The sequence below is a fragment of the Microtus pennsylvanicus genome, chromosome 11 (genome assembly GCF_037038515.1).
Source record: "Microtus pennsylvanicus isolate mMicPen1 chromosome 11, mMicPen1.hap1, whole genome shotgun sequence".
Classification (NCBI taxonomy): domain Eukaryota; kingdom Metazoa; phylum Chordata; class Mammalia; order Rodentia; family Cricetidae; genus Microtus; species Microtus pennsylvanicus.
In genome coordinates this window covers 36,333,178-36,356,915 of record NC_134589.1, presented here as the reverse complement: position 1 = coordinate 36,356,915, position 23,738 = coordinate 36,333,178, and the positions used below count along the sequence as shown (strand labels likewise).

The following is a 23,738-nucleotide window of genomic DNA, read 5'->3' as shown; positions in this document are numbered from 1 at the left end:
TCAAAAGAGATACAGGGAGAAAAAGGGAAGTCAGGGAGACACCAACAGCTGCTGGAGAAGCAAGATGTGATGTAACAAGCCACAAGCATCATGGTAAAATACAGAATAGTAGAAATGGATTGATTTAAGTTGTAAGAGATAGTTAATAGAGCTAATAGGTGAAACAGTTTGTAATTAATATTAAGCCTTAGAGTGACTACTCAGGAACTGGTGGGCTGGAGAGAAACCTCCAATTACATAAAACCTAGGTTTAAACCATATAAACTAGACACAGTGGTTTGATCTGCCATCCCAGCATTTGGACAGTGGAGTCATGAGGATCAGACGTTAAAGGTAGTTCTCAGCTGCACAGGCAGTTCAAAGATGGCCTGGTATACATGAGACTCTCTCGAGTAAAAGGAAATCAAGAGTTGCCAATGCCCTTTATTTACCATGAGTACTCCAGGAGGAAGATCATTTCTGGCCATTACTCTGGCACATGCAGAGATGATAGACTATTTAATGCCAGAAAGGCACCGCCTGCTGCTTCCTCCAGTCCCACTGGTGGTCTGTTCAAACATACACTAAGCATACAGAGACCCATCTGGGCTGAAAGTAAGCAGGATGGAAGCCAAGGAACTTCCGGTGCATTTCACGGGTGTGTTGCCAAGATTCCCACTTGCACTTTGACAATTAACAATGTGAAATCACACCTCCCTTATCAACTACTACCACAAAAAGTAACTGGGTTTATTTTTGTTGTTGTTGGTTGGTTAATTTTTTTTTTTTTTGAGACAGGGTCTCTACATAGTCCCGGCAGTTCTAGAATTCACAAAGACCCTCCTGCCTCTGCATCTCAGGTGCTGAGATTAAAGGCATATGCCATCATGCTGGGCTAAAAAGCAACTATTGTTTACCAGGTCAAACTATGTTAAGTTTCAAATGAGAAAAAAAGCAAACATAGAAGTCATTCAGTCATTCAGTTTATAAATATATTTATTGCAAGACAGAAGAGCTGGACTGGCGAGATGGCTCAAAGGGCAAAGACAGTGATGCATGTGAAATCCGATGACCTGAGATTGGTCCCCAGGTGTTAGTGGAACAAGAAAATAGAATCCTAAAAGTTGTCCTCTGACTCCCACACAAGAGGCAGGGCATATGTGAGCTTATGTGTACATTCACGTCTACCTGCACACCACAGAGTCAAAACAAAATGAAAACTGGCTAGAGAGATGTCTCAGTGGAGAAGGTGTTTGCCATGAAACCTAAGGGCCAGAGTTTGGATTCCCCAGAACCTACCTACATAATAAGGCCTGGTGGCAGTCTGTAATTCCAGTTCTTGGGAGGGAGAGACAGGGGATTCCTGGAGCAAACTCAATAGCTAGATGGGACCTTACCTCAGCAAATAAAGTGGAAAAGCAGTCAGGGAAGACTTGATGTCAACTACATGACTCTACATAGATTCACATATGTGTCTACTACTCATGTGCACATACACATGAATATGTACACAAACACACCACAAACAAATACATTTTTTAAAAAGATTTATTTATTTATTATGTATACAGTGTTCTGCCTGCATGTGTACCTGCAGGCCAGAAGAGGGCACTAGATCCCATTACAGGTGATTGCGAGCCACCATCTGGGTGCTGGGAATTGATCTTAACCTCTGAGACAAAGCTCCATCCCCACAAACAATTTGTAAAAAGACTAAGGGTGTGTGTGTGTATGGCTGTAATCTCAACACTTGGGAGGCAGAGGCAGGTGGTTCTTTTTGAGTCCGAGGCTAGTTTGGTCTACAAGAGCTAGTTCAAAGACAGGCTCTAAAACTACAGAGAAACCCTGTCTCGAAAAACCAAAAATAAAATAAAATAAAGAAATAATACTAGATCCATACCAGACAGATGAGACAAAAACAAATTACATAATACCAGCTGTTGAGAAGGCTCAGAGGGTAAAAGTGACCTAACAACCTGAGTTCAATACTATGGCCCAAATGCCGGAGGGAGAAAACTGACTCCTGCAAGCTGTCCTCTCCTCCTGTGAACACTGCTACATGGACCTCAACTTCCTGCCCCCACTTCACCAAATACAAAAATAAATGTAATTTTTAAAAAAATCAAGGAACTAAACTGGGTATGGTGGCACACACCTTTAACCCTAGCACTTGAGGGACAGAGGCAAGCAGATCTCTGTGAGTTTATGACCAGTTTGGTCTCATAGTGAGTTCTAGGACAGCCAGGATTATGTAGAAAGACCTAGCTCAAAACAAGCAAGCAAGCAAGCAAGCAAGCAAGCAAACAAACAAATAAAACTAAGGGACTGGAGAGATGGCTCAGCAATTAAGAGTGCTTACTACTCTTCCAGGACAGGCTCCAAAATTACACAGAGAAACCAAACTCTGTCTCAAAAAACAAAACAAGAGTGCTTACTATCTTGCAGAAGACCTGGGTTCAATTCTTAGCACCCACATGGTGGCTCACAACCACCTGTAACTATAGTTCCAGGGGACCCCATGCCCACTTACTTCTCACCTTTGCAGTCAATGTTCCTACATGCTACACATATATACACACAGGCAAAAACACTCATACATATAAAATTTAAACAAATCTAAAATTTTAAAATAAATTATTTATAACTATAAATATATTATTTATAATTAGTTATAAAAACAAATTATTAAAAGAAAAAAATACTGCCAGGTGGCAGTTGTGCACACCTTTCATCTCAGCACTCAGAAGGTAGAGGCAGTAGGATCTTTGTGAATTCAAGTCAGTCTGGTGTACAGAGAGTTCCAGGACAGCCAGAGCTACACACAGAGAAACCCTGTCTAGATAAACTAATCAAACAAGGACAGACAGACAGATAAAATGAATATGGAATGATATGAATGTGATGGCACACATCTTCAATCCCAGTACTCCGGTGACAAAAGACAAGCAGATCTCTGTGAGTTCCAGGTCAATCAGGGTCACACAGTGAGACAATGTCTTAAAACAGACACGGAGACAGACAGACCGACACACATGTATGCACGCATACACACACACACAAATACAGAATGTGAGCATCTTAACTGTCAACTTAATTGGCTTAATAAATGCCTAGGTTACTTAATAAAGCATAACCTCTGGGTTCCTAGAGACAGACCATGAGGACTGGGAACTAATCAATGGATTAATGAATGACGTGGTATCACGGGGACACTGTGAGAAGCAGGTAGGACCGAGGTGGAAAAGGTAGGTGGGTCACCAGGAGCACATCTTGGGGGCTACAACTTGTCCTGACTTTATTTGCACTCCTGCTCCGATGTGCTTCTGTTACCATGTTTATCTTTGAGTGCAGAATGGGGTCAAGTTACCATGAACAGCATGAACCCCTAAAATGTAAGCCAGAAGAAATCTTTTCTCCTTTAAGCTGATTCTGTCAGGTATTGAGTCAAAGTGAAAAGAACAGCACAGGCTGAAAGCAAACTGAGGAAATGAGTCTCTCTCCTTCCTATGTTTTCTAAGATCAGATAGCATTTTTTTCTAAAGATCTAATATATTTTTATGGAAATAAAAGGTTGAAGTGCTTAGGATTCATGAACATTTTGGAGATGGAGACTGGACTACTGAAAACATGGCATAATTACCATCTAAGAGATTTAGTCAATTGTTGGGAGTATACCCAGAATTCTGAGCCCAAACCACTAACACCAAGTACCCTATACTAAGTACCACCAAATCATAGGATCTGCTCCAAGCTTACCTCACACAACACTCCACTGCTCGAAACCAGTGAAGCATCTCGTCATGTAGAGTACATAACTGAAGGCAAGACAGAAAAACCTTCTCAGCATCACTGTACCAGCCTGCATCGGAAAGAAATCCACCTGAAGAGCAAGAAAATCAGTAACATTAAGTGACTCAGTAAACTGTAAGCTACAATGACACGCTTATAACAAAACACCTAAATCAAATATTCAATATTAATATTAAATAATTAATTAATAATAGTAACATCTTACTTTTAACTTTGGAAAAGTTTGATCTCCAGCACAGAAAGTGGGAATAATAATCTGAAGAAATATTTGTCTGAAATGTACTTTTAATTCTATATGATTGTGAAAACTATCCAAATTATAAAATTATCACAATATTTATATATGTAAGTGTGTATATATATATACATAAATATAAAGGGATATATGTTTATATCCCTTCCCAGAATATTTTAAAGTGGTTTCTGCTTATAAAGTATTTCCTCAAAAAAATAAAAATACCTACTTTTGGAAAACAAGGCCCTAAAAAGATTAAAGTCTCATGTCACAGCATACGGTAAGCAGTTAAAGAATTTGGTGACAGCATGACACAGCAGAAAGGCGTGCTTTGGGATCACAGAGACGGGATTCTAAACATAGCTCACTAAAAGTTATGAGCTGATCCACTTACTCAACTTCATTAAGTCTTCTTCGGCATATGCAAATACTATTACTGTCACTGTGCTGGAATGCCACGAGAATTCAGGAAGACACCACTTACATGCTAAAGTTGAATAGGCCACGCCTAGGTATGACAGTTGCTCACAATCTGTGCAGACTGTGGGAACTCTTGTAGGAACCCTTACTGTTAGGTTTAATTCAAGTCCATTACAGAATAAACACTACTCTACTTTCCCATTACTCACCTAACACAAAGCCAACCTGGATGGCCTTCTCCTTTACTGCAGCATCTGACTCTGCTATGTAAGAGCACCGTCTACTGAATGAGTAGGCCAGGACAGAAGCAACTTTAACACCATGATCCATCAAAGCCTGAAAACAATGATGAAGCAAATGTCTGAAAGAGAAGAGAAAGGTGATTCTAGAGAGGCAATTGATTTTGCCCCTTTAGAGATAGCTGCTCCTCTATTAAATATGATACCATTGTTTTCTAAAACAAAACAAGGTAAGTGAGGCTACATCTGTAACCTGATGGTACCTAAGGATGGGGCTAGCTTTAAAAATCACATATATTGGCGCTGGAGAGATGGTTTAGTGGTTAAAAGTACTGGCCGTTCTTCCAGAGGTCCAGGGATCAATTCCCAGCAACCACATGGCAGCTCACAACTGTCTGTGACTCCAGTTCCAGAGGATCCAACACCCTCACACAGAGATACATGCAAACAAAATACCAATGCATATAAAATAAATTTTAAAAATCACATATACTCCAAAAGTAAGACAATGGGGCTGGGGAGAAGGCTCAGCAATTGCCACACAAGCCTGACAACGAGTCTGCATCTTAGCATACACATAAAAGCTGGACACAGTAGTACAAGCACTAGAAATCCAGTGCAGCCCTACAGGAAGATGGGAGGCACAAATAAGAAACTTGCTAGAATCTCACAGGTCAGCATATGTGGCAGTGAACATTAAAGACACTGGCATCCAGGCGTAGCGGCACATGCCTTTAATCCTAACACTTGGGAGGCAGAGGCAGCCAGCCTGGTCTACAGAATGAGTACCAGGATAGGCTCCAAAAAAAAAAAAAAAAAAAAAAAAAAGAAAGAAAGAAAGAAAAGAAAAGAGAGCGAGAGAGAGAGAGAATCTCTCAGTAAGGTGTAAGGTAAAGAAAGACCAACATCTAAAGCCAGACTGGGCTACATGACACCCTGCCTTAAAACTATCAAACCCTTCACTAAGAGCTTTATGTGTATTTATAAAGCAAAAACATGTTCTTTGACCTTTTCCCGTCAAATAAAGTATAACTCTTATTTTTGTTATTCAAAGCTTTTCACTGAGTTATCGTCTCACTCCATGGAACTTGCTACCATAGTATTCAGTGGTCTTTTGTCTACTTATAAATTTTAATGGTGAAAACATTCTGCAAATGTCTATTGCTGATGGCTGAACAAGGCAAGTATACTTAATATCACTGAATTATATACTATTTTATCATTTTATGTGTATGATGAGTGTTTTGCCCGCATGTACGCCTATTGTCCTTGAAGGCCAGAAGAGGATACTGTACCTCCAAAACTAGAGTTTCATATAGGCACTGTCCTATAGGTGCTAGGAACTGTATCTGGGTCCTCTGGGAGAGCAGCCAGTCTTCTTAACCACTGAACCATCTCTCCAGCCCCTGAATCATACATTTTAAAATGGTATAAGTAGCAAATTTTATGGTATATATGTTTTAGTAGTCTTTTTATTGGGGGGAGGGCTGTCTCCTCCTATCTGTAATTCAAGCCTCATGAAGGAGATGAAGGAAGATCAGAAGTTTAGCAAATTCAAGCCCATCTTGGGCCACATGAGACTCAGAAGGAAGGACAGACGAATGCGTGAAAGCCAATACACATACACACAAATTTTACCTTTTATCCAAAGCTCTCAAAACTTTAGCAAAAACTTCCAATTCACAGAATTCACTGCCCAGTTGACATAAGCGTCCCTGTTGGTAAAGCTGTAATAATAAGAAAAATAATTATTTTTAACTTTTTAATTTAATTTTCTGCTCTGTGATTTAGCAGCTACTGTTCCAGAACTATGCTGCCTGCCATGATGGTCATGGACTTGAACCCTCTAAAACTCTAAGCCCCAAATAAACTCTTCTCTAATTAAAAAACAAAAACCAAAACAAAACAACAGGATTTAATAGCAGATTTTAATGGCTGATTTTAAGTATAAATACACAGCATTATCAGAAAAGAGGCTTGCATGAAAAAAAATGCAATGAATAAATTTCTATAACTCATAAAAACTTTAACTTTGCACATAATTGTTCAGAATTATTATTGTGAAATAGAATAGCACCTGGAACATTATAAATTACAAAGATGTGGTACTTAGCTATATGTATCATACAGAAGCCCATTACTTAAGAAACTTAAATGTTTGTTTTTTCCTTTAACAAAACTGGATAATTTTAAGTTATCAAAATAACAGCAAAGCCAGTATCTAGAAGGCAGCTTGTCAATATGCTCCATTGGGCACCTCAGCCAATCTCAAATACTCAGCTTAGTTCTGCATATATTTCACAAGCACTAACAGTATATAGTACATCTATCTAAAGATCCAGGACGACAGGATTCATATATTTCTGATTTGTTAGAACTGTTTTGTTGTTGTTTGATTTCGGTTTTTCAAGACAAGGTGTCTTCTGTGTGTGTGTGTGTGTGTGTGTGTGTGTGTATCTCCCTGGTGATCCTAGAACTTGTTCTGTAGACTATGCTGGCCTCAAACTCAGAGATCTGCCTACCTCTGCATCCTGAATGCTGGGATTAAAGGTGTGTACCTCTACAACCCAGCGGGAACCGGTACTTTTTAAAGGAACAATTTAGGAGCTGGGTGGTGGTGGCACACACCCTTAACCCTAGCACTTAAGAGGCAGAGGCAGTTAGATCTGAGTTTGAGGCCAGCCTGGTCCACAGAGCAAGTTTCAGGATAGCCAGGGCTACACAGAGAAACTTTGTCAAAACAAACAAACAAACAAACAAATAAAACAAGCAATCAAAAAAGAACAATTTAGGGATTGCCAAAATGGCTTTGTGGATAAAGGAGCTTTGCAGCTTAGCCTGCAGACTGGAGCACAATCACAGGGATCCAAAGGGTGTAAGGACAGAACTGATTCCTCCAACTGTCTTCTGATCTCCACATACGTGCACAAATATAAAGTTTAATTAATTAGTAACATGTTTTTAAAAAACAAATATGGCCAGGCAGTGGTGGCACACGCCTTTAATCTCAGCACTCAGGAGGCAAAATCAGGAGGACCTCTGTTAGTTCGGGGCCAGCCTGGTCTACAGAACTAGTTTCAGGACAGCTAAGGCTGTTACAAAGAGAAACCCTGACTTGAAAAACCAAAAACAAATACAGAGAGGAGCTAGAGAGATGGCTCATCAGTTAAGAAACTGACTGCTCTTTAGGGGACCCAGGCTCAATTCCCAGCAATCACAGGGTGACTCACAACTCCCTGTAACTCCAACTCCAGAGGGTACAACACATTCTTCTGGCTTCCTTGAGCACCAGACAAACACATGGTACTCAGATACACAAGAAGTCAAGGAACTCATACTTCAATGAATGAAAATTTAAAAAGGAAACAAATTCAGTTTTATCATTTTTCCTGACCTCAATTTCACCAAATGCTTTTGAATGCATGTAAGTTATAACAGAAATTTTGCTATCTTAGTTCACTTTGTATTACAGCTACTTAACACTAACTCAATTGATGACAACATTGGTTGCAAAAAAGAGGAAGGCAGGTCACTCTGTGCAGGAAAACAAACTACAAACTCAGCATACTATTGGGCATAAGATTATTAGTCACACAAAGGTCAGATTAAATTAGGTACACACACAGCTCAGTGATAGAAAGCTTACAGCATACACCAAGCCCTGGGTTCCATCTCTAACACGGGAGAGGAAAAAGTATAGATAACAATGGTTTCTGCAAAGTCAACAATTGCTGCAGAGAAGAGGGACTATACGCTCAGGAAGGCCAACAGAACTGTGATCTTCATGGAATGAAGATATTCAAATTAACATTAAAACCTAGTTCATAAGGAAAGAGCCTCTATTTTGGCTTTCTTTTTTAATTAATTAATTTATAAACTTTTATGTCTATGGGTATTTCGCACACCAGAAGAGGATATTGGATACCATGGGGACTATAGATACAAATGGTTGTGAGTAACCATGTGAGTGCTGGGAATTGAACTCAGGACCTCTGGAAGAACTCTTAACCACTGAGCTATTCCTACAGCCCCCAGAAATGCCCTTTCTGCTACAGAAAAGTAAAGAGTTTTGAGAATGTACGCAGTAAAATGCACCAGCATCAATCAGTTATGCTTACTTGACAATTGGCCACTACAGAATAATACAAGAAAAATACCGCTGAGAATTCATAACCAAATTCCGGTTTGGGGGCAAAATAATGCAAAGCAGATCCAAAAATGTACTAACCAAGATATTTAGATATTTCTCCAAAACACTAAGAAAAAAATCTTAACTTCCAAAGGCTCAGTGGGTAAAACCATGCCCATGCAAGCATGAGGACTTGAGTTTGAATCCCCAGTCTGCAATCGCAAGGCTCCTATGGGGAAGAGGGAGGTGGAGACTGAACAGCATACACAATAGAAAAACAAAAGGGGAAGGACTGACATCCAAGGTTATCCTTAGACCTTCACACACACACTGTGATAAATGTGCAATGGCACATGTGCATGCACTTAACACACGTGCATGCATGTGCACACCCGCACACATACACACACTTTGTATACACACACATTATACATAAGTATGCCCTCCCAAACCCTTGCCAAAATGATTATCATTATCAACCTTAAGGCTTAGAATTTCTTTTATAAAATAGATAAAAATGAAACAAGTTATATAACCATTTAAATTACCAGACAAGGGTAACGATTTAACAGTCCTGCTCATGTTTCTTTCACCCTTAAGTATATCCAAAATAAAATTAATATTGTTGACCGGACAAAGGGGGGTTAGAGATACCAACTACAGATAAAGATAGTATCTAATTCCTAAATATTTAACACCTTTGTATTTTATTCAAATCATTTTGAGTATGTGAATGCAAGCACATATGTGGATGAGCAAAACTTTCGGGAACCAGTCTCTCCTGCAGGTTTTTACCCACCAAGCTACCTCAACAACCCCCAATTTTTAAATGTTAAAAAATAAACCAGGGCTGAGGAGTCCCTCAGCAGTAAAGTACTAGCCAATGTGCGTGAGGCCTGAGTTCTAACTCCAGACCCTGTGGAAAAGAAAGGCATAACGTTAAGGGTTTGTAACCCAGTGCTGAAGGTCAGGACAGGCAGACCCCTTCAGCCTCACAGGAGTCCAGCAGCTGAACCCTACAGCCATGGTGGTGATGGTGAGCCATAGGTGTTGGGGTGGGGGTTTCAGCCACTAGCAGAGCTAGGTGGCAGAGGCAGGCATTAGTTAGGGGACATGGGTGGAGGCATGGGAGCCATGAACGTACTAGTTTCCTGACACTCAGAGTGAGGCTGGGCTGACAGTGGGAAGGTAACTACAGTAGCAGCTGCCCTAAGCAGTGCTCCCGCTCAGCTCAGAAATCAAAGTGAGTGACACTGGCTCATCTGGAACCATGTACCAGGCACAACTGGCAGGCACAACGGAACTCATCAACAAGGGTCTTTGGAACAAAAGGTTCAAGAATGAGTGGCTAATGATTATGTCCAAGATGCACCACTGCCATAGTATGAGGCCATGGCACTTTCTACTTCAGTGGGGAGAAGGCAGGATCTCAGGGTATCCAGGGATGCGTGCACTGCTCCACTCTGATTCCATCTGTTTTCCTGCCCGCCTTTCACACAAGGTCTAGTACTTCTCTCACTGTTCTTTGCAAGCCTCTGGCTCCTTTTTTCCCCCACATCTCTCCTGTGGTCTCCAGAAAGATGAGCTGTATTTAAATTTGGTGCTGAACACATGGCTCAGACAGTGTAGTAGCCCACCATTTCGCCAAAGCTGAGCAGACCATATCTAGCACTGAGGTTAAGGTGCACACACTAGTTCTAAAGCTTGGCTACATCAACTTCACTGGGTGCATCACCGTATCAGCCCCAGAAACTACCGATGGATTCCGACACTACTAACTCATTAGGAAACCCAGTGTTTCCTGCATTTGTTTTTGGTACTGCTATTCTCTGGAGTCACTGATGAAATTTTGTCTATAAGCATGTGGTCAATAGGTTGAATACTGGGTGAACACTGCCCTTCCTCTCCTTGGACAGCTCATCTTCCCCAGGGACAGTGGGTGAATTAGTTCTTGAGAAGATGGTATTAGAAATACCCAGCAATAAATCTGTAAGATGAACCAATGACACAGATTCAAGTTCTCCACATCAAGCTCCTGTCTGCACAAAGGTGTTCAAATCTCAGATGCCACTTCTGGAGCTGGAACCTCTGGAGGCCACACCTGACTCAAGGCTCTCCTTGTTAGAGGCCTAGGTCCACAACTTCTTAGATGAACTGGAGTGTCTCAGAACCCAGTCCCTCAGCAAATGCTTGCTTCTTCAACCCCTTTCCAATTCTGGTTCTGGTAACTTACCATCCAACACTCAAGCAATGCAATGTTCATCCTTACTCACTTGAGGTGTTGGGGGAATATGGACAGAAGACACACAACATAACTGCTAGCCTCATTATCCTCATTTTACAAACCCAGTCCAGCACAAACTGGCAGATGCCTGATGTTACTCCTACTCACACTTTTTCTCCGGGCCCCACTGGACTACCTTCCATATACATCTAGAGTCCTAAATGGGGCTGGAAATGGGGAGTATCCCATCAAGCTCCTGCCCCAGCTAGACCCCAAGAACAAAGGGCAGAGGCAAATGAATTCTTTAAAAAAAAAAAAAAGATTTATATACTATGTGTACAGTGTTCTGTCTGCACGCATCCCTGCCTGCCAGAAGAGGGCACTAGATCTCATTATAGATGGTTGTGAGCCACCATGTGGTTGCGAGGAACTGAACTCAGGACCTCTGGAAGAGCAGTCAGTGCTCTTAATCTCTGAACCATCTCTACAGTCCCGAGGTAAATGAATTTTACCAGCCTCTGGGTCCTCCCTTAACAGTTTCAACTCTGCAGTGGACTTTTAAAGAGAATCTAACTAGATGTGGAGAGGAAAGAAATTATGGGCAGAGGGATGGAAACACACCTATCTACTTGGTTCCTTCTTTTCCCCCAAGGCCTCAATCTCTTCAGCCACCTTGTAGCCCTTGCAAATAGATTTTTTTTTTTAAATAGAAGTTTGCACTATCTAATCTGCCTCTTCACCAGATGTACCCTGTTTCTGGCCTTTTCTCTCAAGACTTCTTGACCTTCTTCTCACCCTGGAGATTCCAGGAGTAGGCAGCATTCCTGGTGTTTTAGTTTCCAAAGTAAGGTTTGCCTATGTACAGTTCCTACTGGATAAATTATTAGTCTAAAAAAATGAACTGCTCAATTAAGAGGGGATTTTTGAGACAAGGGGTGGACCATACCTTTGATCCCATTACTCAGAGGTAGAGGCTAGATTGGGATACAGAGTGAATTCCAGGACAGTCAGGGCTACACAGAGAAACCCTATCTCAACCCCCACTCCCACAAAAAGAAGGAATTTTTGTTTTCTGTTGGTTTTTGAGACAAGGTTTCAGCAGCCCAGGTTGGCCTTGAACTCACTGTCTAGCTATTTGTGATCCTCTAGCCTCTTATCCTGCAGCTGAGATTTAGAGTCCTAGGGATTACAAGTGTGTATCACTATAGCCAGTCTAATGATCAAGGTTTTTTGTTATTTGTCCCCCACCCCGAGACAGGGTTTCTCTGTATAGCCCTGTCTATCCTGGAACTTGCTCTGCTGACCAGGCTGGTCTCAAACATGGAGATTCACCTGCCTGACTCCCAAGTGGTGGAATTAAAGGCGTGCCCCTATTTTCCAGCCCTCTTTGAGAATGTCACACAATGTATTTTGGTCATAGTCAATCTTGCCTTCCTCAATTCCTTCCGATCCAGCTCCCTTCACCGCAACACAACTTTGTTCCTTTTTAAAAGTGTGTGTGTGTGTGTGTGTGTGTGCATAAAGTTCAGCTTGTGTTACACATATTCTCTTGGTTGTAGGGCCATCCACTGGTGCTTGGATTGGTTTCCAAGCGCCACATCCTTAAAGAAAATCAACTCTTCCTCTCCCAGTGGAGACAGGGGTGGGAATTCATGTCCACCTCCTCACCCCCATGCTGATATTTCATTTAGCTTGAAGCAGGACTTGTGCATGCTGTCACAACTGCTCTGTTTCATTGTGATTACCTACAATCTCAGACTCTTACAGTCTTTTCAGTCCCTTACTCTACAATGAGCCATGAACCTTGTGGGGAGTCGGGTGGTATGAGCTGTGCAGTGCAGTCTTATTCTCTGCACCCTGTACCTGTCCAGTTGTAGGGTCTCTTTGTTAACTGCCATATATGTATGATTTAAGTAACTTTTTTTTAGGCAAAGTGCTAGTAGCTGGTAGAACAGCAACTTCACTTTTCTACTTAGGAGACTATGACAAAAATGGAAAAACTGAGAACAAATTCTGAATATGGTTGCTTTAATTTATAGATAAAAATAGGTGTTTCCTATTTTAACATCAGATCAAGGAAGATTCATTTCATAAAACCCAGAGCTCTCTGCACCTGTTGTATCTTCATGGTTTTGATAGCAAATACCAAAATGCTACAACAAGGAGCATTCTAGTTATTTTTGGTGCTGGGGATCAAACCCTTGGTTTTACACATGTACTTTACCCCAGCCCCACTTTTATCAACTCAATATGTCTCTGAATATTTTAAAAGGCACCATGCTAAGCCGGGCGGTGGTGGCGCACGCCTGTAATCCCAGCACTCGGGAGGCAGAGGCAGGTGGATCTCTGTGAGTTCGAGGCCAGCCTGGTCTACAAAGGGAGTTCCAGGACAGGCTCCAAAGCTACAGAGAAACCCTGTCTCGAAAAAACAAAAAACAAAAAAAAAAAAAGGCACCATGCTAGTTTGAAGAAAATAGTGGTGACCCCCATACACATCCCAGAGCAATAAAAAAAACTATTCTCTGATCTACAAAATTAATCATCATCTATCAGAGACGAAAAACAATCCTGATCTAGGAAGGTAGCTAAAGAAGTTTAAGAAGATAAATTAAATACTCTCCCCAAGAAATAATTTCAGTTGACTTCTGCAAAAGAACGGGAGTAAATAAAACTTGTGGAATTATGACAAATAGCAGTGACAGATGCAGACATCCAACCCTTTTTAAACAGAGAAACACAAGGTAAAAATATTACAACTCTCGTGTAAACATCTGGGTTTGAAGCTATACAAAAGTAGAAAACCTACATGGCTAAGAGAGACTCTTCTCCAAAAACAAGGTGAAGCAGGACATGGTGGCATATTCCTTTACTCAGGAGGCAGAAACAGGCACATCTCTCTCTTAAGTCCCTGTCTGAAACAAACAACAAAAGGACCAAGGTACACAGCTCCTGAGAAATACCCAAGGTTAACCTCTGGCTTCCACATACACACCTGCACTGCACAGTACAACCACACTCACAAAACCAAACAAATCGAGTATGAACCAAGAAATTCACAAAGTTCCCACAGAGAAAATGTAAGAGCATCCAGGTGTATGTGTGTGGGGATAGTAACATTTCATATAGCAACCACTGAAATTCCAGACTAGGAAATTCTGTTCACAGGACAACACAACCCATTTCTTTAAAAAAAAAAAAAAAGCAAGAAATGAAAAGAAGGAGAAGAAGGAGAAGGAGAAGGAGGAGGAGGAAGAGGAGGAGGAGGAGGAGGAGGAGGAGGAGGAGGAGGAGGAGGAGGAGGAGGAGGAGGAGAAGGAGGTGAATTTACAGCTAAAATAACACTTAACAGAGATATCTAGCCTGAGGAGATTGCTCAGTGGATAAAAGTACTTGTTGCCCAACCAAGAGGACCTAAATTGGGCTGGAGAGATGGCTCAGCGGTTAAGAACACTGACTATTCCTCCAGAGGACCTGAGTTCAATTACCAGCAACCACATGGTGGCTCACAACCACCTGTAATAAGATCTGGTGCCCTCTTCTGGCCTGCAGGCATACATGGAGGCAGAATGTTGTATACATAATAAATAAATAAAATCTAAAAAAAAAAAAAAAGAGGACCTAAATTCAAACACCCATCACTAATGTGATGCGAGACTAATTCCAGCATTAAGGGAGCATAGACATGAATACCACTAGAACTTGTTGGCTAACAGAAACTCTCTCAAGATAAGGCAGAGTGATAAAGTAGGGCCTACAATGTCTTCTCTGATCATGGTAGACACAGATGCAAGTGCACATACATTACGCATCATTATACACTGTATACTTCCAACATTTGCACATGAAAGGTATTTTCCAGGACCACTGAAAAGAGCTGGGGCTGTAGCTCAGTTAATAGAGCACTTGGCAGCCCTGTGTGTGGTGGTGCACAAGGATCAGAACAGGGTTATTCTTAACAACCCTGGACTACATGAGATTCTGTCTCCAAAAAAGAGAGCCATTAAGTAGTGGGATACAGGGTCTTGACTAAAACAAACTGAAATTAGACACGCAATATATTAGATGTTAGTTACTAAAACATCACAGATGAAGCCTAATCCTAGCACTCAGGAGACAGAGGCAGGTGGATTCTGAGTTTGAGTCCAAAGGTCTATATAATGAGTTCCAGGACAGCCAGGGATACACAGAGAAACCCTGTCTCAGAAAACCAAAACCAAAGCCAGGCAGTGGTGGCAGATGCCTTTAATCCCAGCATTTGGAGGGCAGAGTCAGGTGGATCTCTGTGAGTTCAAGGCCAGCCTGGTCTACAAGAGCTAGTTCCAGCACAGGCTCCAAAGCTACAGTGAAACCCTGTCTCAAAAAAAACCCAGAAAATAAATAAAAAAAGAAAACCAAAACAAACAAAAAAGGATATGTTGATTTGTACTCCCACAAACATTGCAATAATTTCTATCATTTAAAATTCTTTTTTTTTTCTTTTAGGGTTTTATTTTTACGGGGTGTGTGAGGTGCACAAGCTTCGGCTGTAGATACATAGAACACACAGAGGACAGTCTTGAGTGCTGTTCTTCAGGAACACTGACCACCTCAGCTATCTTTTGAGGAAGAGTCTTACACTGTCCTGATGCTCACCCTAGGCTTGGCTGGCTGGCCAGTGAATCTCAGGGAGCCTGCCTGCCTGTTCTTACAACTAAATTCAGGTCCTTGTGCTTTTTATTCCAGGCTTTGGTTTTGAACTTAGAAAAGTCTTCTCTGTGCCAAGATGGCAGGCACTGCAGTGTTGGCAAGAAGAGCAACCTTCACCTTTTGTATATATTTTTTCAAAACAATACAAATGTTTTATTTAATAGTTGCAGGTCATCATGGGCCAAGTGGTGGACAATCAGGACCCAGCAGGAAGGTCAACACAACCTCCAAGCCTCCTTTTCTGACTCCATTAGGGAGAGTACATCTCCCTCTTGAATGGGACCGTTGGCATTTAGATGTCATCCATAAATTCCACATGTACCTGCGTGCACTGTCCCTGTGAACCGGTCCTGCCCAGCATTTTGGTTACTCTAGCGAGCTTGATGGGCTGTACTTGACTTGTGTCCATGATAACAGCAATCAGGCAGAGAGAGTCCTTTGTATATTTTTATGTGATGCTTTTGTAATTTTTAAATTATCTTTAAAATTTCTTTAAACGATATATTTCAGTCATTTCTCCATGTAAGATGCAGACCCAATAATTTATTCTGTTAATTTTAATAGGTATACTTAAAAATTTAATCCACGGAGTTAATTTTGGTACTTAATCTGATATAGTGGTCTAACTTACATACCAAACAGCCACTCATCTAAACAAAGCATCCCAAAAATCTTTTCCCATGATTTGAAATACAGTACTCTCTTAACGTCATTGTGTAATGAAACTTAAAATTGTTTTAGTTTCTTTCTGGGCTTCTATTATACTCAATAACCAATCTCTCACTCTACTGTCATTGTGCCAATATCATGGTATATTAAAATATGTAGCGTTTTAATATACCCAGCTATCTTAAAATGCACCTCTCCCAATCACTGTGCTTCAGATTTTTCTTGGTTCAGTTGAGAGAGAGAGAGAGAGAGAGAGAGAGAGAGGCAATTTGAGCTGGGCAGTGGTGGCACACACTTATAATCCCAATACTCAGGAGGCAGATGCAGGTAGACCTGGTCTACAAAGTGAGTTCTAGGACAGCCTGGGATTTTACAGAGAAACCCTATATCAAAAAACCAAAAATGAAAGAAAGGCAATTTTACTGAAAAGAAAAGCAACAGAGCCCAGGCGGTGGTGGCATGTGCACTGGAAGGCAGAAACAGGTGGATCTTTGTGAGCTCAAGGCCAGCCTGGTCTAAAAGCCAAACAAACAAAGGGAAGTGGGACCAGGCACAAGGTTAGTCCTGCTGGGCATTCAGTATCTTGGTGATCTTGTCATTTTCAATGAGCACAATGATACCCATGCTTGATGTGGCATCCTGGGGGTCCACGGCATTCAGTATGGCTTAGGAAATGGTTTCAAACAGATGTACTAGACCCATGTTGGGCTCCCAGAGAGAATCAAACATCCTATACATTTGTTCGGAGCAGGTACCACTGACCACAAAGTCATCAATCACCATAGGCAGCCATTGAGGTCTAGAGAGCAAATGATGGGCTTAAGTCTTCGGATCCAACCCAATGACAGGCTCTGTGGAGTAGGGACCAAACTGTTTGTCACAAATAGGCTAGCCACCATGTCATGAGGATATAAGACTCGATATGACCTTCCTTGAAATCATACAGGTTCAGTTGGAACTTGAGGCTCTGGGCAACTGTCTTGATGTTGGTGGCCAACCAACTCAGGCCTATATAGAACCTGTGACCACTGGGAAGATCTTTTGGAAGTCTGTGGTCACCATCTGAGCCTGGATTCCCAAAAAGCCTGTCTGCTACTCAATGGCCACACAGTTCTTTCCTTTCATGACCATGACAGCCCTCTATTATATGACAAGATAGACACCATTGTGCTGTAGAACTCCAACCGCCACTCCTTCAGATAATTTAGTCCTAAATAAGTAAAAAATTAAGGAGAGTTGGAGAGAGATGGCTTAGCAGTTAAGAGCACTGCCTGATCTTCCAAAGGTCCTAAGTTCAATCCCCAGCAACCACATGGTGGCTCACAACCATCTGTAATGAGATCTTCTCTTCTGACCTGCAGAGATAGGTGTTGGCAGAACACTGTGTAAATAAATCTTTAAGAATCTTAATAAATTAGTCAATTAATTTTGAGAAAGAGCCTACCACTGTTGTCCTGGCTAGCCTTAAACTCTGCAATGACCCTCCTGTCTCTTCCACCTCCCTAGTCCTGGAATCACAGAATAAGTCACCAAATTCAGCTCCAATTTACTAAGTTTTTGCTTTTTTTGTTTTTGAGACACAGTCTCCATATGAAGGCTACGGAAGCCCTGCATTTGTGATCTTCCTATTGCAGGCCCTCAAATGCTAGGTTCCTGACACCTAGCCTTATTAATCAATCTGTACACTGTTTTACAATTTTTCAGTATGCTCTATCCATTTCTATGCCAAAATGATTCCACCCTTGGAGAAAAACATTAGGAATAAAAGTCATTTATTTTGTAGGGTATCAACTTTTATATAGCCACCTATTTACTACTGGCTGTATATTCATTTGTGTATTTTAGCCAGTTTTTCCTACCACAGAATTCAGTAGCTATCTCCACCTTCTGTTCAGCTTTCCTACAAGAATCTCAAGACTACTACTCCTTACCCTGAGCAAGTTTCTTAGCTCCTAATCCATGACAGTCACTCCTTGCAAACTTACCTATAGAGGTACCTCAGATTACCACAACCTGTCTCATTTGTAGTTCCGGCTGCTCTGGAACTCACATAGAACCACCTGCTTCTGCCTCCCCAGTGCTGGGATTAAAATGGCTTGTGCTACTACACCTGGCTAAAAATTTTATTTATTTTATCTTATGTGTATGAGTGCTTTGCTTGTATATCATATTGTTATGGATGGTTGTAAACTACCATGTGGGCGCTGGGAAGTGAACCCCAGTCCTCTTCAAAAACAAGTGTTCTTAACCACTGAGCATTTCTATAGCCAAATATATGCTATTTTAAAAAGCAACTTGGGGCTGGAGAGATGGTTCAGTGGTTAAGAGCACTGACTGCTCTTCCGGAGGTCCTGAGTTCAATTCCCAGCGACCACATGGTGGCTCACAGCCATCTGTAATGAGACCTGGCGCCCCCTTCTGGCATGCGGGCACACATGGAAGGAATGTCCTATACACATAATAAATAAATAAATATTTAAAAAAATAAAAAATAAAATAAAAAGCAACTTAAGCAGTGTGGTGGTGGCACATGTCTTTAATCCCAGCAATCAGGAGGTAGAGGCAAGTGGATGTCTGGGTCAAGGCCAGCCTGAGAACAGCCAAGGCTACCCAGAGAAAAACCCTGTCTCCAAGCAAGAAAGAGGGGGGGGGGTGGTAATTCAAGGCCATACCAGGCAACTTAGTGAAACATTGTATCAAAATGAAAATTTTGTAGCCACAGTGGTGGCTTAGGCCTTTATTTTTATTTTCTTCATTTTTTGAGACCAGATCCCTCAATGTAGGTCTGGCTACTTTGGAACTCCATATATACATGACCTGTGCCTCAGGTTTAAATCCCAGCACCAGTGAGGCAGAGCAGGTTTATCTCTGAGTCAAGAGGCTAACCTGAGCTGGGCAGTGGTGGCGCCTTTAATCCCAGGCAGAGGCAGGAGGATCTATGTGAGTTCGAGGCCAGCCTGGGCTACAAGAGCTAGTTCCAGGATGCTACAGAGAAACCCTGTCTCAAAAAACCAAAAAGAGGCTAATCTGGTCTACAGATTCCAGGACAGACAGGCCTACAACAGTTGAAGCCTTTTCTCAATCCTCTACCTCTCATTTGAATGGCAAGGCTTAAACACAATAATGTAGAAAGAGGAAAGTATTAACATTGCTCCCAGCTCAGCACCAGGGTTCACATCACGTATCTAACCATAAAATAGTACAGTGTACCCAAAAGAAGAAAACTGAAGCCCATGAAGACCAGACACATGCCAAGAACACTAACTGCTCACACTAATAATCTTAAAAGGAAAAGCTTTCCTTTTAACGAAAATAAAAGAGACTAAAGTATTTCGACAGAATTCAAGTAGTAAAAGTATTCTTTCCTGGTTAGATTCCCAATGATTGGCTCCAAAAGGTGTACACGTCTGCATACGATTTAATAAAACTGACAGAAATAGCACACACTGCAGCAGTTTTCCAGGTTTGAGAATAGCAGACTAATTTGTCCTTGGGATTAATGTAGCTTAAATGCATAAAATTAACATCAGTTACACACGAAAGTAAATCAGTGTATCAAAACCATTTGGAATGGAGGGAGGTTTTCTTCTAAATCCAAAAATTATACTACACGTTGTCAAAATGAATCTCCTCCAAATACTTAGGAGGGAAATGATTTTAAATGTTAGGAGCTGGTGCAAAGCAGCAGGATTTTATAGACTGCAGTATGTCAGTTGCTAATTCTGAAAAAATGTTCTCAAGCTGGAAAAAGCAGACAATCTCTCTAATAAAGCAAACGCCCTAAAACACTACACATACATAAACGAACGTACACATCTGCTAAATATCAAATTACACCACTGGAGACAACTTACTAATCAAGTAGTATTTAAAAAATCTAAAAATAAAAATAAAACCTCTGCCGGTCATATTTTGCAAAGGTGGCTACTGCAAACTGGAGTTCTCGTTGACTCAAAGCAGGAGTCAGTGAATGAATCCAGTGTTCACACTCAAATGTGGGGAGAGGAAAAGGGAGGCTCCGAGTTCCCAAAGTTCTCCTCCCTCTCAGAACACTGCAAAAATTGTCCACGTCTAAGGACACCTACCCTTGAAACTCCTTGAAGAGCAACTTGGAAGACTTTCAGTTCAGATTTTTGAGGGGGAGCGATTTAGAAATGCTGCAGAATTGCCTATTTTTCATATATTTTCATATACGTGGGCATAATTTCTACTTCTTTCCTTCGGTGATTTTCACTGCGTCCTTTCTAAAGAGCCGGTCCACACTCCCCTGTTAGTGAAATCCCTAACTCAACACCGAGTCTAAGCCGAAAAATCAAAACAAAACCTGAAACCACACAAAGCTTTCAAGAACATGCAAATGAAGCCCACAGACCGTTTCCAATAATCCCTAAGTAAATCACTTCGTTTTGAGGGAAGAAAGGAAAAAAATGGACAGAACTCCGACAGCGGAGGGAGGAAAAAAATGAAAAGCAGTACGGGGGGTGGGGGGACGAGTGCCGGGGAGAACTGGGGGAGGATCACAGCAAAAAAAAAAAGTCCAGATCAGGCTGACACTAAAGAGGACAGGGCGGAGGATACCCCAGCGACAGGAGGACCGAGTGGGACCGTGCTGAGCCGGGCATTTCCCGTGGGCCTAACCAGGGCCTCTGAGAGGATGGCGGGCAGCACTCGCACAAGAACCCCCCGGATCGCACAGGTCGGGGGGCAGACGCGGGGACGGCGGGGTATCGGAAAGCCGCCACCGCAGTCGGTCTCCGAGGGGACCCTGCCTCGAGGGCTGCGGGCCCGACCGCGGACGTGGAAGGGGGTGCGGCCCGGAGGCGGCGGCGGGGTCCGAGCAAGCAGGTCGGTCGTACCTTGTAGTAAACGTCGAACTGGATATTCTCCGGCAAGGAGCGGATGTCGCGACGCGAGCGGATGTAGTTGTCCACGACAGCGGAGATGGCGGTGTTGTAGAGCGTCTCGGGGATCCACTCGAGCTCCACGGCCGCCATCTTCCCTCGCTCCTCCTCCGCCTCCTCCCGCAGGCCCCCGCCTCCCTCCGTAGCGAACCCGTGTGCGGCCCCGGAGGCTTCCGAGGGGCGGCGACCACGCGAGCGCGCGCCTCACGACCCCGGCCGCCTGGCCTCCGCGTGCGCGCGCGAACCGAGCACCGGCGACGACGGCGGCCGCGGGATACCGGCAAGACCGGGGCGAACACAGTGCACTGCCGAACCCAGAGCCTCACATTCCGGAAAGGAGAGCAAACCCGGCTCCGTCCCAGCCCCGAGCTCTGCAGGGGCGGGGCTGCGTGTGCGGCGTCATGACGTCAGCGCGCGCCGACGCGCCCGGGAAGGAATGCGGCAGGCGGAAAACTTGGGAGAAAGAGCGGGGACCGCCTGAGGGGCGGCGGGTGCGAGTTCCCGAAGGGCGGATCCCTGGGGTGGCGGGGCCGGAGTTGTGACAGTCTTTTCCACGGCGTGCTGAGGCTCTCCAGCACAGCCTTGTCTCACTGAGCTTTAGACGAGAGCCCTCCTGAACTTCTGGGAAAAGTGTAGAATTGATTTTTTTTCTTCACAGTTGGGCCGGGCGTGGCGCATGCCTTTTCTCTCAGCACTTGGGAAGCAGAGGCAGCAGATCTCCGAGTTCGAGGCCAACCTCCTCTAAAAAGCGAATTTCAGGACAGCCAGGACTGGTACACAGAGAGACCCTGTATCAAAAAATCAAAAGAAAAAAGAAAATGACATATTCAAGGAAATCACTTCACTCTAGCAATCCTTCATTAGATTCCGGCTTTAAATTTTCTTAAACACCCTCTGTCCAGTGACTAGGAGTCACGAAGAAAGCTCGTATTTCATGGTAAAACCGTTTATATTGTAACTTTTTAGTATGTTTATCCATTTTTTTTTAAGAAGTAAAAATTCCTTTACAGTAAATCAACGTTTGTCTGACATACATTCTCAGACTACTGGAAGAATTTGGTAAAAAAGTGAACCTAACAGTAAGCTAAAACCTACAATGAGTGGATTTGTTTTTTTAATGCTAAGCAGAGCTGGAGAGCGCTCACTGGGCAAGAGTGCTTGCAGCTCAGGAAGTGGACCCTGCCTAGTTCCCTCCTCCCACACCACAGGCTCCAATTCTAGGGGACTTGATGCCCTTTTGGGTTTCTTCAGGTACCTGCTCCCACATGGTGCACATACTATAAGCTCAGGCACACTGTGCTGGTGGGATTTTTGTTCTTGTATTGTGAACATAAGCTATGGCCTTCTGGAGAGAGGGGCAAGTCTGGGGGACACTTTCTTGATTAATAATTGGTGTATGAGGACCCAGTGCATTCTGGCCGTGCTGTTCTCAGCAGATCCTGGAGATATAAGAAAGAAGGCTGAGCAAGCCAAGGGTCCCCAGCAATCAGCAACACTTCTCTATTGCCTCCAGTTTAGTTCCAGCCTCCAAGTTCCTACCTTGAGTTCTGCCCTGACTTCCTGTCCTGATGGCTATAAGTTGCAAGCAGAAATAACAACTTTATTTCCTCCCCAAGTTGTTTTTGGTCATGGTGTTTTTTATCACAACAATAGGAAGCAGCCTAGTACACATAAGTACACATAAATCTTTTTCAAGATAAATAGGTGGTGGCTGTGATAGGACTCAACAGAAACGGAAATTAAGTCAAAGAGATGTTAGTAAATAATTCAGCGTTCTCTCTCTCTCTCTCTCTCTCTCTCTCTCTCTCTCTCTCTCTCTCTCTCGGTTTTTCAAGACAGGGTTTCTCTTTGTATCTTTGGCTGTCCTGGAACCCGCTTTATAGACCTGGCTGGCCTCGAACTCACAGAGATTCTTCTACCTCTGCCTCCCAAATGCTGGGATTAAAGGTGTGCATCACCATCCTCGGCCTTTTTTTGTTTTTTGTTTTTTTCGAGACAGGGTTTCTCTGTGTAACAGCCCTAGCTGTCCAGAACTAGCTCCATAGACCAGGCTGGCCTCGAACTCACAGAGATCTGCCTGCCTCTGCCGAGTACTGGGATTAAAGGCGTATGCCACCACTGTCCCGCTCTTTTTTTATTCTTATAAGCGCCTGCTATTTATGTAATTTAATTTTCTCAGTGTGATTTCAAGAATTCAATGTAGCATCTTTCTGATCTAGCAATTTAACAAGGATGTTACCTCTATAATTGTTGATGACAGTCTCAGTTCTTTGTGTTTTTGACACAAGGTCTTACTATTTAAACAAGGCTGGCCTCAAACTCAAAGAGATCCGCCTGCCTCAACCTTTGTCTCTGCCTTCTGAGTGCTGGGATTAAAGTCATGCATCACTAGGCCAGTTTCTTCTCAATGTCTTAGTCATTCTGTAGCAGCATAAATCACGGAGGC

The 23,738-nt window shown here is 42.7% G+C and overlaps 1 protein-coding gene and 2 pseudogenes across 1 annotated transcript in view; all 3 read right to left on the bottom strand.

The window, feature by feature from the left end:
* Appbp2 (amyloid beta precursor protein binding protein 2) overlaps positions 1-21,523 on the bottom strand; it is a 40,422-nt gene extending 18,899 nt beyond the window's left edge. The window contains exons 1-4 of the mRNA XM_075991242.1: positions 21,248-21,523; positions 6,322-6,410; positions 4,654-4,805; positions 3,736-3,859 (exon numbers count right to left, since the gene is read on the bottom strand). Of these exons, the coding sequence (XP_075847357.1) occupies positions 3,736-3,859; positions 4,654-4,805; positions 6,322-6,410; positions 21,248-21,385 (503 nt within the window). The 5' untranslated portion in view covers positions 21,386-21,523. The remainder of the gene's footprint in view (positions 1-3,735; positions 3,860-4,653; positions 4,806-6,321; positions 6,411-21,247) is intronic.
* Positions 15,938-16,131, bottom strand: LOC142859548 (small ribosomal subunit protein eS28-like; annotated as a pseudogene).
* Positions 16,950-21,013, bottom strand: LOC142859546 (proteasome subunit beta type-3 pseudogene; annotated as a pseudogene).
* Positions 21,524-23,738: the final 2,215 nt, after the last annotated feature.